Raw genomic sequence first — 14,889 nt, 5'->3', positions numbered from 1 at the left:
GCCGACGAGACTTCGTGTTCCTCCTCTGGGAGACAGTGTTTTGTCTTCGTTCTTACCAGGTTTTTATCACATGGGACTTAGACCCGTTTCCCACCTGTGGAGGTAACTTTAGACCTGCTCTCCGAAGGACTGGCGGTGCCCTTCTCCCAGTCCTGCCATGATACCATATTCACATTTCAGATGCGAACTCTCTGCTTTATCATCCAGATTTTGAATTAAAATACCAAGTAGACTAAAGCCCAGGGCTGGCCCCCATGGTGCCTCTTTTTAGGTATCTGTCTTGTCTGACAGTCACCATTGGTAATTGGGTTCCCAGGGCACTGTTCTGTGCACCTGTTCATGGTAGTTACCGCAAGACAATATTTCCCTTGTTTGATTATAGGGAAGTTGCGTGGAATAGGGTTATGGGTCTTAAAAAGGTTAAGACACAGCCCAAACCCTGCTCCCCTCTTCTTCAGTGGTCCAGTTATCCTCTTAAAGCAATTAGAGCGGTATGCTACCACTGCCACTTGAAAAACTCCTGTTGGCTGTTTTTTTCAGCACTGTGCTAGTTCTTAGATGCTCCTGTGTTTGTTTTGGTGTCCCGTTCCCCTGCCCTGTCATTCCTCCTCCTATATTTTCGTGTTGGGTTGAGACCAGCCGCTGTGTGCATCATTGTAAGCACATAGCGCTCGCCTTGGTGTGTTTTAGGGAATATGACATAGCCATATAGCTCTCCTCCTCTCACTGCAGGAGCGGGGGCAGAGAGAAAGAGGCAGAGGATTTGGTTCTCCCTTACCCAGCCGTTCCTTTGATTTGCTTTGTGACTTATTCCCTATTCCTTTATTACATCTTCTTTATGAGAAGACGTGTGCTTACCACGCAGCCATAGTCTGAGTTTTAATTAACCCACAGCTGATTAAAGCAACACAAACCTAGCACAGATAGTTCTGTGACTCGTTGGTGCGCTTTATGTAGATAAAACAAGGGGGGTTTACCCTAGGGGCCTTTCTTCCCTAGTTGCTCAACTTCTGCCACTGCTGCCTACCCATCACCCACCTCATCCTGCGTCTGTTTTCGGGGCTGTGCAGATTACCAAGGAATGTGGGTTGTGTGAGGTCCTACTGTCAAGGGTTGCTCCTTTGGAGAAGATGCCCATGTGTGCATCATGGGCTGGGCACATGTCACATCCACCAAGAGCTGGGTAGGTACCAGGAAGATCTGAAACAAAGCCGATGCAGTGTAGTCAGGTGTGCTGCTTGTACCTGCCACACTGTTCACAGCAACCTTCTGCTTTCAGCCTCCGGGACAGCGTTATTTGTGCCGTTTAGTGGTGGTTCCCAGGTGCTCTCAGTCTGTTCCTAAGCCCTTTGTTTACTGGTGGATGGTTTGGCCAGCACAGATGATAAACAAGGCTTGTGTGTGGATGCGGGGAGTGGACACTGACTGGTGACCCAGTGGAGCAACAACAGTTGGTTGCTGGTAACCTGGCAGCCTGGAAAAGGTGAGAGCGCACCTGCGGTTTCGCACGGCGAGGGTTGTGAAGAGGCTGTGTCAGGACACTTGCGATGACTAATATTGTCCTCTCTAGATGCAAACTTGTGTGGTTTGCAGCAAAACAAAATAGCGTGTCAGCACAGGATGCAGATGTGCTTCCACAAGCCACAACGAAACTAGCTGGCTGGCCTTCACGGTTCATTTATCGAAGCATTTCCAGTTCCCATTTTGAGGCTAGAGGCTAATTATAAGTGTCATTTCAGGAACACTACATGGCGCTCAGCTCAAATGATATTCAATTAAAAAATCCCAAACAGCTGAATTGGAGTATCACGCATTTGAAAACGCTTTGTGTATGCTGAAGTGAACAGGAATTTTTGTTGCGGGTTTGCATCTGAGAAATATACAGAGATGCTACCACAAAGGATCAGACCTCAGGTCACATCTGAAATGCTAATTTGTCCGGGATACCCTTGTATACCTTTTTGGTGACCATTGGAAGTTAAACCAGTGGAAGCTGCTGCTTGCTGGGAGCTGTTTTGTGGGATCATATCCAGAAAACACCTTTCTCTGAAAGGCGCCAGTGACGCAGTTCAGAAGGAAGGGTAAATAGTTGGATGGTGTGATCCCAAGCGTGCTTATAGGTGTCCTGTGACACTGATCATTGGCCTGAGACCCAGATTGTAGGAAATGCTGTCCTTCCAGGCTTTAACGATAGCAGAACTATTTATGTAGGTTTTGTATTAATTAGGATACATATGGGTGTTGTTATTGACAGTTAAAAAAAAGTCCAGTCCTTGTCATCTTGCTATGTTATTGGCCTCAACAACTTGCTCGACTTCTACACTTTTTAATGTAAGGGCAGAACTCTGTGGTTCTTCTGTCTGTGCCAGAATTCGTAAGGGAGAGGAACAGATGGTGGAGTGAGTTGGGTTGGGTTGGTGGGGATTTTTGTGTGGTTGCTTTGGTTTGGCGTTTTTTGGTTGGTTGCGTTTTCGGCACCACCACCAAAGACCTTGGGCAAGCCGTCCTGTTCCTGTCGCGGCCTCGTCCGCTGGCGGGCTCTGTGCAGACTTGCTGCGTCGGCAGTTTCACTCCACCCTTAGTAAGCCAAGGCAGTCAGTATATTTTTGGACTCACAGTTATATGTCCTTTATTTCATTTGCCTCCTGTTACCTCTAGCATAGTTGCTGAGCAGTACTGAAGGATGCTTTGCTAAATACCCCATCCTATTTTTATCTGCCTGATCGCGTTACCAGCACAGAAGGCATTAGGAACAACCTTCAGCAGTGAGTGCTTGGACTCTGTGTGGACACAGACAGAGAACAAACACAACACATGAAGCAAAGGCACCATAAGAGGAGTATATGAAGGGCACGTTTCTGTGTGCAAGATGGGTATGGAGACTCAAAAGGAAACATGGCTGAGCACAAGGATAAAATAAATTAAAGCATAAAGCAAAAGCAAGAAAACAGAAGTTGCTCATGCATGTTTGGAAGGGGTGTGTGTGTAAATCCCAAGCCTTAGCAATAGTCTGCAATTTAAAAAAAAAGGGAGTAGTGAGAAAAGAAAGAGACTGTGATGTAAGAAAAACACATAAGATCAGGCAAAGAACCCAGAAAGGGCATGAGGTTCAATGAAACTGGAGTGAGCCAGCACCGGCAGCAGAACGTCCCCTGCGGCTGGGTAACGAGTACCCAGCAACGACACTGGCGCCTGCTGCCCGGGCCCCGTGCCCCCCGCTGCCCTGTGCCCCCCGCTCCCCCGTGCCCCCCGCTGCCCCGGGCCCTGGGCCTGCTCCAGCCTCGGGTCCTGCCCCCGTCCGAAGGGTCACCGGCTTCTTTGGTACTCGTGGGAGTTCATTACGGTACTGATGATTGATGTAAGCTAATCATTAGTGTAAGATGTTGCCACAGGGACACTGAGTGGGAGAGGAAATTAGTTTAGAAAGGCAAGGTTTGCAGAGAAAATGTTTAGCAAAGAGCTTTCCCTGTTGATGTGGTCCGGAATTTGAAAATGCAGAATAACTGTTAAAGAAAAACTTGAGTAGAAGATGAAAAACCCCCACAAACCCACTAAGTCAGCGATTACTGTGCCACGTGCACACTATTGCCAAACAAAGAACTTCCAACTTGATGACAAAGCTGGATATAAGCTTGCATGATGAAATCTGAAGCTGGGCAAACACGGCTTGGTTTTCATTTATAGTTTAAAGCCCATAATCTGTCCAACTTGATAAAGATCTTGACAAAGTTGAGCCAAGTTTTAGGAGACCTTGGCTGAGTTATAGTTCTTGATGGAAACTATGCAAAAAGGATGGGTTTTCATGCCAAAGCAGACAAAAGTTATGGTTTTGACTGCATTTTACTTGAAGTTTGGGAGTTAAAGTCTGAGTTCAAAGTAAAATAAAATTCAGAGACTTCTGGCCAGCGAAAGAAGAAGTTAACTGGAGCCACAGCTTGCTTTTTTTCTTTGCTTTCTTGTGGCAGTCTATAGTCTGTGCATTTGTTTGTTTGTTCGTTTCTGATTTACCACACTGCCGTAAATGAAAATGGAACACAGATTCCACTCTGCCTTTTGTTTTCTTGTTAACAAACATCTGGAAACTCGGCTTGCATAATAAATAGGCCTTGGCAGGTCGGTTTTGCTCTGCAGTGTCTCTTTGGGGAGTGGTTCTGTTAGTGCTGGCTCTGGTCGGGAGCAGGAAGTCAGCTGGACTGTGTTTTCCCGTTGCAGATGTTGTCCTGGAGAAGGCCATGCATAAGTGCATCCTGAAGCCGCTGAAGGGCCACATTGAAGCGATGTTGAAAGAGTTTCATACCGCGGATGGCTCTTGGAAACAGCTGAAGGAAAACCTGCAGCTGGTGCGGCAGAGGAATCCTCAGGAACTGGGCGTCTTTGTTCCAACACCAGACTTTGTGGACGTGGAGAAGATTAAAGTCAAGTTCATGACCATGCAGAAGATGTATTCACCCGAAAAGAAAGTTATGCTGCTGCTGAGAGTTTGCAAGTTGATTTACACTGTTATGGAGAATAACTCAGGTATGGTGCTTCTTGCGGTTCAAGTTCACTGATAACGCAGACCTGGGGCTGTCCTTTGGTGGAGGAAATCGGGCCCCCGGTTCTGCAGATGTCTCCCTCTCCTGCAGCTCTCATAGCACCTTGCTCTTTTGAGAGGGGTGGTTCCTCTCTGCTCCTTTCCTGATGTCTCTGACGCATCTGGCAGCACATGTTACAAATTCAGTGTGAAGCAGAGTTGTGAAACAGCTTAAAAGCAAACAGCTTTGCTTTAACCACAGCCTTTTGAAACTGACGGTCAGAAAGGCTGTCCTGTGAGCCTTGAATTTACACTAGTTCTACGTGAGTATTCGCTTTCCTGCGTACTGATAGCAGGAGATTCTGGAGTAATACAAACGTACTGGCCAGCGAAGGCAGCAACACGGCGCTTTCCTTTCAAACACTGAAACTGGTAAAAGGGTGTGATCTGTGTGTCACTGTGTTCTCTTCAACCCAGGGAGGCTATATGGAGCTGATGACTTCTTGCCTGTGTTGACATATGTAATAGCCCAGTGTGATATGCTGGAGCTGGATACTGAAATTGAGTACATGATGGAATTGCTGGATCCATCTTTGCTGCACGGAGAAGGTAATCTGTTTGTTTTTATTTGCATGGAATGAAGGACTGGAGAAGGGGGATTCATTCTTCCACGTAGTACGGTTGCTGTTAACCTTGTTTGAGTAGAAATCCTTTCATGGAGAGTCCTAAAGTCAGCACTGTTGATGTAAGAAGAGGAGCTCATCACGCTTTCCACCCTGAAGTAAGGGAAGGGTGGTTAGTTGCAGAATACAGGCCCGAGTGACCTGAGAATCTACTGACGTGTACCACCCTGTGAAGGAATGCGTTGTTTTCAGCCAAGAAGGGGGAGACGCTGTGACTTAGCAAGGAAACACGTACACTGTGCAGGTGTCAGATGTGGTTACCCTTCTGTGCCTGAAAATATCCTGAGGTCGTTTATAGGGCTGCAGCATTCGGTTAGGTTGTGAGACATGTAATGGGGCTTGGGCTAAGTGCTTTGTAAAAACTGCTGGGGGATTCTCTGCCAGGAAAGGGCTTTCGAGAATATTGCACCACTTGATGATCTTCGCTTCTTCCCAATATTTGCTTCTCACAAAGTATTTTTATGAGCCCTAGCAATAAGTTTCCTAAGGCACTCCTGAATGGTGGCTGAAGTCCACTAGAGGCAGGGAAATGTCCCTTCTGTTTTCATGGTGGAGTTTTAACAGCAGTATTCTGCAAGCCTGTACTAGGCCCCAGAGTCTGCTGGTTTCTGAGCAAGTTTAAAGGTTCTTGTGACCAAGCTCAGCTGTGAGTTCAAGTATTTGTGTGTTTCCCACTGCTGCTGCCTCTTGTCTTTCTGAAATTGCTGTATCCTCTAACTCGCCAGTATGCATGAGAACCGTGCCAGGAGTCCTCCAACGCGGCACTGCTCTGTTCCCTGTTTTGTTTGCATAGCATCCTCTAGCGCATTGCTCAGGAATCTTAGAATGGAAGATACTTGAGATGTGAAGCTGGATATCCCTAAGATGCTTGAAAAGCAGAAACGTTTAGTGGACTATAAAGTCATGACTATAAAGTCACTGGCCGGCCCTGCCTCTGGTTCCAGATGAACTGTACTGAGCAGGATAAATTCTTTAGTGCTTTGGGGTTGTGCAAGTCAAGTGTAACGCGTTGTCCAGTTTGTCTCATGGGTCTTGCATGTGTTTCATGTATTAAAGTTGTTGCAAAGCTAAAGGCCAAGAGCATGCTCTCAGTATTCCCCCATGAACACTGCAGGCTTGGGGAAGAACAGCTGGAAAGTGCCCGGTGGAAAAGGCCCTGGGGGCGTTGGTGACAGCGGCTGAACATGAGCCAGCGTGTGCTCAGGTGGCCACGAGGCCACAGCATCCTGATGTGCATCAAGAATGGTGTGGCCAGCAGGCCCAGGGCAGTGACCGTCCCTGTGCAGTCACTGGGGAGGCCAAACCGCGAATCCTGGGGGCGGTTCGGGGCCCCTCACGCCAAGAAACCCTTGAGGGGCTGGAGCGAGTGGAGAGAAGGGAACGGAGCTGGTGAGGGGCTGGAGCACAAGTGTGATGGGAGCGGCTGAGGGACCTGGGGGTTCAGCTGGAGAACAGGAGCTGAGGGGAGACCTTCTGATCTCTGAACTGCCTGAAAGGAGCTTGGAGCCAGGGGGGTCGGGCTCTGCTCCCCAGGAACAAGCGCCAGGAGCACAGGAAAAGGGCTCAAGTTGCCCAGGGGAGGTTGAGGTTGGATCTGGGAACAATTTCTTCCCCAAAGGGCTGTGGGGCATTGGAACAGGCTGCCCAGGGCAGTGCTGGAGTCACCAGCCCTGGAGGGCTGGACAGATGCAGAAATGAGGTTCTCGGGGACATGGGGCAGTGATGGACTTGGCAGTTTGAGGCTCGTAGTTGCTCTCAATGATCTTAAAAGTCTTTCCCAACCAAAATGATTCTATGATTCTAGTACAGAAAATACTACTGTGAGCACAGAATGCGTCCTTGAGTGGCTCCACGAATAGACTAATTGGACGCTCCCACTCAAACAGTTTATTTAAAAAAAAGTGGGGGGGGAGGAGTGAGAGAAATAAATGGCGGTGTGTGTTTTGTTCTCCTGGTTGTTGAGGACTGTTACCTCTTGTTGACACTCATTTTCCTTTGTGACCTGTAGCTTCTTTTGTGTATTGGCAACTTCGTCTTGTGTTCAGTGTGTTCTCCACTCATGTGAAAAAGGTGAAGTATGGAGGATGTAAACATCCCCTCCTGAACTAGCTGGACATTATGGGGAATGCTAAAAAGGTGACAAACGCAGCCTTCCTTTTAAAAACAAACTCTCTGAGGTGCTTCCAGGGTACAAATCACACATTCAGATGTTGCTTTATTGCCACTAAGGGTGGTGGTTGCTTTTAAGTTCCTGCAAAGTGGTGGATTGCGTTTTGCTTTGTTTAAACAGCTATGTTTATTTCACCCACACTCGGGAAGAAACCAAATTACTTGTTGGAAATTGTTTGGAAGAAACTTCATGTTGCAGCTTTGTAAAAGCGCTCAGGAGTGAAGGGGTAACAGCGGTACCAGCTGTCCCCAGCCCCGGTGCCCCGGCAGTTGGACAGCCCTGCAGCGCCTGGCGACACGGGGCGCACGCAGGCCGGCGTGTCTCTTGGCAGCTGAGAACACACCGTCCGGTGCTTTGCGGGCCAGTGAGATGGTTTTCTTTATGTATAAATATCGTGGCAGTAGAGGCAGGGACTTTCGTATGTATATATGTGTGTGTATATATATATATATATATTTTTTAAGCACTTGTACTTCCAATGTGACCAGTCAAAGCTGGTGTGCTGTTTGTGGCCGTTCTGAGAAGTCCCCCCTTGCTGTCCTTCCCAGGAGGCTACTACTTGACAAGTGCTTATGGCGCACTCTCCCTGATCAAGAACTTCCAGGAAGAGCAAGCTGCCCGACTGCTGAGCTCAGAGGCCAGAGACACCCTCCGGCAGTGGCACAAGAGGAGGACAACCAACAGGATGATTCCTTCAGTTGATGATTTTCAGGTAGAGCTTAGGGCTGGATCAAAACCAGAGGATGATTGTTTAGTTGGAAATCTCCATTTGAGAGGTATGATTCATAGCAGTTCTCTTGGGGCCACAAGGTAAGTGGGAGTGAAGCAGTGCTGAGAATAGGGCTGGCAAATTTGCCTCGCTTTGGAAGTCTTTGCACTTTATAGTACAGTTTGATTATAATGGTCTAAAGAAAACACTAAACAATGGAGCTCTCCCGCCCTCCTTCTGTTTAAGTCTTGCAGAGCAAGGACAAACTGAATCATACCTTAGATCCAGCTTCTTTGTATGCTTTACTGTTAAAAAAGCAGATCAGATTTTCAGTGGTATAAATCCGCACGGCGCCCCAGTAGCTAATGGTGGCATACAACAGGCAGCAGAGAAGAGGGTGGGAGAGAAGCTTGCCCTCGGTTTTAAAGTTTAAGCAAGGGGTTGAGTCCTGTGCTATGGATGACATGATGTTTGTTTGTGTTTTTTTCCTCCATTTCTTACTGCTCTTCCAGAGCAGGGTAGTAACTTCAACTGAAGAATAACAAACCAGTCGGGATTCATTCATCTTTTAAAACCAGGCCTGCATGTCTTTCACGTGGCATGCTGTTGGGTGTCTGTTCAGATGCAGCGGTTTGTGGCCTGAAGCAAGGAGAACATTGGAAGAAAGGAAAGAAGAAAGGATCTACTCCTTTGTATTCGGTTGTTTACAGTTCATACCACAGCACAAAGCTGCCAGAGAGGCCAAGAACAACCGTCAATTAGATGTGATATAGCTAAGAGCTTGAGCTCATCAGGGGATAGTGAAACCTTTCAGCTGGGTCTCCTGCTTTGTCAGTGTTTGTGCAAAGGACTACAGCACAACATTGAATAGGAAGGAGTTGGGAAAATAATCAGTCTTCCACCATTTGCCTCTCCCAGGAAGAGGAGAACTAATTAACAAAAGTTCCAAACTATGGCCAGTGCACAAAGTTAGTCCTTCTTACTGGGATCCAGTTTATACTCTGCTTCCCTGTAGCTAGATGTCACATTCGGGTGGCTCAAGTCCTTGTTCTTTCTAGCAAAACACTGCACTTTTCATAGGAAAATTCATCACCTTTGTATTTCTGCTGGATGACTAAATGACAGAAGATTATTTCAGCAGGATCTTGTGTTCCATTTCACCTTCTGTTCCGCGGCAAACGAACTTTAGCCAAGCTAATTGTACAGCTGCAGCCGGGGACAGAGGAGGAGCCGGCAGCCGGGGACAGAGGAGGAGCCGGCAGCCGGGGACAGAGGAGGAGCCGGCAGCCGGGGTGCGCCCTGCTGCTTGCCCCTGTTGTCCCTGTGGTCCCCCGAGTCAGAGAGGCCACGCCGCCTCAGGCAGCGCTCGGCACAGGCGCAGGCGTCCTCCTGCCTGCTGGGGATGCTGCTTTGCCACCTCCTGGCTGCACAGGCTCCGGGCCTGCAGTGCAGCGCCTTCCCTGCACCAGCGTGTAACAACGCTCCAGCACAGCCCGCCCGTCCCACGCCCCGCAGCCCCGTCAGCCTTCGGCCCCGGGACCCTTCATCCTCCCTCCCTCAAAGCGTGGAAAATCAAAAAGTCCCGTATTTTGTTGATGATGAAATACGACTTTCTGATACTGCATAAACGATTTTGATACTTGGTATATGAGTTACAGGCATTTGTACCAACTTCAGACTCTGCTTGAAGCAATCCTGTCTGTCTAAAAGCACATGCATTTGAAAACAGATCTGTGTGTTAACTGTACATTAGCAAGTAAAACCTTAATGTATTTTGCCTTATCTGGGGCTGATGCTTTTCTAATTTACTTGTCCTGGGTAACAGCAGAGGATCAGTTCTGTTCAGCCAGGGTCAGTCCCAGTGGTTTAAATGCTGTTGCAAAGCTTCAGTGTTTCAGTCTTGATAAAGGCAAGAGTGCTCTGGGAACTCAAGTTATACGAACGTTCTTTTAGTCTCAGCTTTCAACAACTTGCTTTTATGCAATGTAAATGTCTACCATTGTGATCTAGCGCGTTTGATTTGTTCCGTGCAGGAGCCCAGGAACCAGCTCAGTCAATAACCAGGTCTTCCTCGCTGTCATTTTTTTCCACCTCCTTTCATTTTACTGCTCTTTAGTCTTTAATTGCAGTTAATTTCTGTTTTAAAAACTCACATGACAGCAGGCTGCTTTGGTCACGTGTACAAAATATTTTGTGGGTTTTTTGTTTTGTTTGGGATTTTTTTTCAAGTGTTTGCTTTTTATTTTACCACTTAAGTGCCTTTTGAAAGGTAGAAGGGTATTTCCTCAGGGGACACGTTTAGAATTCACCCAGAGCTGTGGGAATGTGTCAGTTCCAACAGAGAAATAGACAGCTTTTCCCTAAGATCAGAGGGATTGGCTGCGTCTTGCAGAGGAGGTTTGTTCTGCTTCGTAGCACCTTGTTTCCTGTCAAGGCCCATTAAAACCACTGGTGCTTTGCATGTGGCTTTAAGGCTGTACCTGATCACTCTTAATTGCAGGGTTAGAACGTGAGCCAAGGACAAGAGGATGTCGGCTTCTGGATTCCTGCTCTGCCCACGACAGCCTGGCCACAGTGTCACCGTCACGTTCACTGGGGACACCTCGCGTGTTTCACAGCTAAGCCAGGGCGTGCGGAGGATGAGTTTTGGTTTTTGGGTCTCTGATGTCTCTTTTCTTGTTCTGCAGAACTACCTTCGCGTCGCATTCCAGGAAGTCAACAGCGGCTGTACGGGAAAGACCTTACTAGTGAGGCCATATATCACTACCGAGGATGTGTGTCAGCTCTGTGCTGAAAAGTTCAAAGTGGACAATCCGGAAGAATACAGCCTGTTCCTTTTCGTCGATGACACCTGGCAGCAGCTCACAGAGGACACCTACCCTCAGAAAATCAAGGCGGAGCTGCACAGCCGTCCGCAGCCCCAGGTCTTCCACTTTGTCTACAAGCGCATTAACAGTGATCCATACGGTGCCATTTTTCAAAACAACAGTGACTCGGCTTCTTAAAACCAGCAACTCGTCGTTTCATTTCTGTTCCTTCGTAACGGTTGGCTGCCTTCCTTAGGAGCTAAAGCAGGTCTTAAACCGTAATGCCTAGAAAACACGTGGGCACTTCCTTCGTCGCCTACAAACCCCCAAGTAAACCTTGCATAGGGCCAGTCCTGTGGGATGTTCCGCCAGCGTGTTAGAGCAAACAGCCCGCGAGGCTCAGTTTCTTGTACCACAGACTCTTTTGCAACATATTATACTATGGCCCTCTGCAGGTCTTTTGCTGTAATGTGCAAAAACCTATTTTCTTACGCTCATCCTTTAGCCAAATGTCATTTTGATTTAAATGTATGTACACTAGACAAATATTTCAGTAAACTGGCTGGCATGAGTTCAGTTTCACCAGCGTGAGTTGGACAAGACTGTCCGATGCAGGGCATCAGTTAACTCATAATTACCTGGATGATTGCATCCTTTCCCAATTTTTTTAATTACACAAAATCGCCATGTTTATATATATATATATATATATATAAAATAGGAATTTTATAGCAGTTGCAGGTAAACTGTCAGGGTTGGTTTTTGAAATATTTTTTTAACTATAAAGTATTCTATAATTATGCATGTGATTTTAACATTTAATATACAAGAATAAATCTCTTGCTGGTTTTAGAGTATTGCATTAAAGGTCTCTGTGGTTTCTCTTTTTCCTGTTACAGGAGAGGTCTTATGAAACTTCTGTTATCTGTAAGAAGATTGTAACATTTGCACTGGTGGTTTCAGTGCCTTTGTCTGAACTTGATGTACTCTTATCTCCATTATTTTTATATGCATTGTTTTAGACAGAACGAGGGGTTGGAAGAGGAAACTGAAAGAAAAGGATGTAGAGAAGGGGCAGAGAAGGAATGTCGAGAACCTAATTTAGGCTTAAAATGTGTTAGTCTGCTGGTTCAGGCTCCTCGCAGAAAACAAGAGAAAGAGGTTGGTAAGGAACTTCTATGTAAGCAGTGTTGTAGAGTCGCAGAGGGATTTGACAGGACCTATCCCGGATACTATTTGTCTCAGCAGAGGGTTAAATATATCAGTAAGATGAAAGAGAACACTATTCTGTACAGTGTGTCACCAGCATCCAAACTGCCTCAAACTGCAGAACGTGTTCTAGCGTTTCACGGTTCTAAGTCACTCAAGTAGACGAGATGTGGAAGTCAGCAAAGATAAAATGGCATTAAACGCGTGGTTTTGGTAGATCTGTCCAGGACCGCCCGTGCCATGGGTGCCGCTCGGGTCCCTCCTCCCTTCAGAGGGACGTGGGGGTCTCCGCAGGCCTAGAGCAGCGCAACACAAGGCAGGCGGTCACAGAAACATCGTGGGCAGCACGTGTGCGTGCACACATCTGTAGCATTTCTGTCGGTTTGATGTGTATCTGCAACCCCTGGCACGTGTTTGTATTTCATTTTGTGAATGGTGAGTTCTGCACATAATAATACATTGTAATACTGAACTATAATTTCGGATGTTGTGCACTGTGGTCTTTGGGGGGTGGGTTTTTGTTAGGGGATTTTTTTAGAGACATGGTTCACGCTTGAATGTTCTGTGTATCCATAGACTCTAATGCTGCTGCTTTCCATACTGCTCGGCCCATTTTAAACTCTTTTCAAAGGAGGGACGCAATAGCATCATTATCCAGTTAGTGTGCTTGACCCGAGCAGTCAGGAGAGGCAGGCCGGTGTCTCGGCTGCTGAGCCAGATCTTGCGAAGCTAAGACCAACATTCGGTGCTGAAGAAAGCTCGGGTGTTCGCAGCTGACGGCAGCTCGCACGGGGACAGGACTGCGGCTCAGAGCCAGAATCAGTAACAGCCTCGGAGCTTCAGCCATGAAACAAAGGAAAGCAGAGAGGGAAACGCACGGCCAAGTCACCTCAAGATGATTCTGCTGTCTGTCCTGGTGCAACTGCTTTTGTTGTTCTTTTTTTAAATTAAAACATTTTATGCTCCGTGCTGTGCAAAACACTTCTGATTTCTCATAGTGCCAAGCAACAGATGGTACAAAAACTTTGAGTAAGGAATTTGGGCTCATAGAAATAAGCTATTCCGTCTGCTCTACGGTGAGGTGTTTGATATTAGAAAATACTGAAAAGCAAGAAAACGCTTACAGTCAAGGTGGTAGCTTTTATATTTATTACTCCCTCTTTTTTGAAATAGAGAAGTAACTGGAAAGGCTAAAAGAAATAAAGCTAGAGGTATTAAATCCCTAATCTTACTAATAAAAGAGGCTTAACAGAAAAGTTAACAATATATTAGAGGATTATTCATTAATTCAAAATACCTACTGTAAAATCATGCCACCTGCAGCAGCTTACATCAACTCTCACAACTTCTTGTCATTTCCCTGAGTTATTTTTCTTACTCTTCATCACAAATGCTGTCGCTCCCCCTGCAGCCCCAGGGGCTCGGTGTCTCTGGAACTGCAGCACGGACCAGTGGGGCGGGTTCTGTAGTTCAGAAAAACGAGAGCACGAAGCCTGCCCCTGTGTAAACCGGCGGACACGTCAGCCTCAGCTGCTGTGGCGCTGCAAGGGGCGGGGAGGGGGAAGTGACCCCGTGACGCTGCCCCGCGGAGAGAACCGCGGCCACGGGACGGGGCGCGGCGGAATCCCCGCCGTTCTGCGAGGGAGCGCGGGGCCGTGCGCGCCACGGGCAGACCCCGCCAGGCCCCCTCCAAGCCCCGTCCCCAGCAAACCCCCGGAGCCAGGCTCCGCCCTCAGCCAGCCCCCGGGGCCAGGCCCCGCCCCCCGAGCCAAGCCCCCCGAGCCAGGCTCTGCCCCGTCAGCGTGCTGGAGGCAGGAGGTCTGTCCTTCCAGAGAGGGACAAGTCGTTCATAGGAGCCCGCCGGAACGGGGGGTCGGTGCGGGCGCGGGTGGAACGGGAGCCCCTTCCGGTGCGGAGAGGCGGCCGATTCTTTATTTTCTTCTTGAAAGTTGTAAGCTTACAGTGTTATTGACCAAGCAAAACGCTGGGGAGTCGTGCCGGCGAGGGTCCCGGGCTGTGTAATGGCTGAATCTGCTATATTATTAAACCACATGGAAATCAAAATCTGACCTGTGTGTCCCTGCCCCTTCCCAAACGGTTTCTCCCCAAACGTGCCCCACACCCGCGGGGCACCTGCACCCCCACAAAGCGCCCATTGTCTCCCCCTCTCACTGTCCTCCCCACCCACTCGCGTCTCTGCAGCCCAGCCCCACCGCAGTTGTTTCCCCCTGGGAATTTATTTGTACGTTGCAATTGTTTCCATTTCTACCACCGCTCGGAGTTTCTGTCCCTTCTGTTCTGCTCGGAAGAGCAGCGGTCGCCCGGCCTGTTGGGAAAAAAAAAAATAGGAGGAGACACAAAAAAAACAGAGGAAAAAAATAGAAATACGAATTAAATAGAAGAAAAAGCCCCGCCGAATATGCAAATCGCCTCGGGGTTAGGGCGGGGCGAAGAGTGGGCGGAGAGAACGCGAATGGAGATGCAGAGCGGGCCAATCAGGTCGCGCAAGAAAGCTTGAGGGGAGCAGCGGGAAGAACACGGAAATAGCCCCCTTGTCAGCGTAAAGCAAAGGAGCGCGGTTTGTTGTTTCCTTTCAAACGCGGCTGCTGGAAGCCGCGCGGGCAAAGGGCGGGGTGGTCCCGGCAGGGCGGAGAGCAGACGGGTGAGGGTGCAGAGCGGGCCAATCAGATGGCGCGGGAGGGCTGAGGGGGGGCGGAGCGCTGGTTGGCTGCCTAGGCACGTCAATTGCCATTCTGGCCGCCTATCAGATTGCCGGATGGGCGGGCGTTGAGGACTCC

At 48.3% G+C, this 14,889-nt stretch overlaps 1 protein-coding gene across 9 annotated transcripts in view; it reads left to right on the top strand.

The window, feature by feature from the left end:
* The window catches only part of LOC136100286 (sodium/potassium/calcium exchanger 3-like), a 189,013-nt gene extending 175,957 nt beyond the window's left edge, over positions 1-13,056 (top strand). For 7 of the 9 annotated variants that reach the window (XM_065835224.2, XM_065835223.2, XM_071805569.1 and 4 more), the window contains 4 exons: positions 4,213-4,518; positions 4,991-5,122; positions 7,915-8,078; positions 10,763-13,056. In XM_065835224.2, the coding sequence (XP_065691296.2) occupies positions 4,213-4,518; positions 4,991-5,122; positions 7,915-8,078; positions 10,763-11,080 (920 nt within the window). In that variant the 3' untranslated portion in view covers positions 11,081-13,056. Of the gene's footprint in view, positions 1-4,212; positions 4,519-4,990; positions 5,123-7,914; positions 8,079-8,587; positions 9,368-10,762 lie in introns of those variants that run through there. The other 2 variants (XM_071805568.1, XM_071805567.1) reach the window with 2 other exon arrangements.
* The last annotated feature ends 1,833 nt before the right edge of the window (positions 13,057-14,889 follow it).

This window comes from Patagioenas fasciata, chromosome 3, assembly GCF_037038585.1.
Source record: "Patagioenas fasciata isolate bPatFas1 chromosome 3, bPatFas1.hap1, whole genome shotgun sequence".
Classification (NCBI taxonomy): domain Eukaryota; kingdom Metazoa; phylum Chordata; class Aves; order Columbiformes; family Columbidae; genus Patagioenas; species Patagioenas fasciata.
The sequence above is the reverse complement of the archived record's forward strand: the minus strand, read 5'-3'. Positions and strand labels throughout refer to the sequence as shown.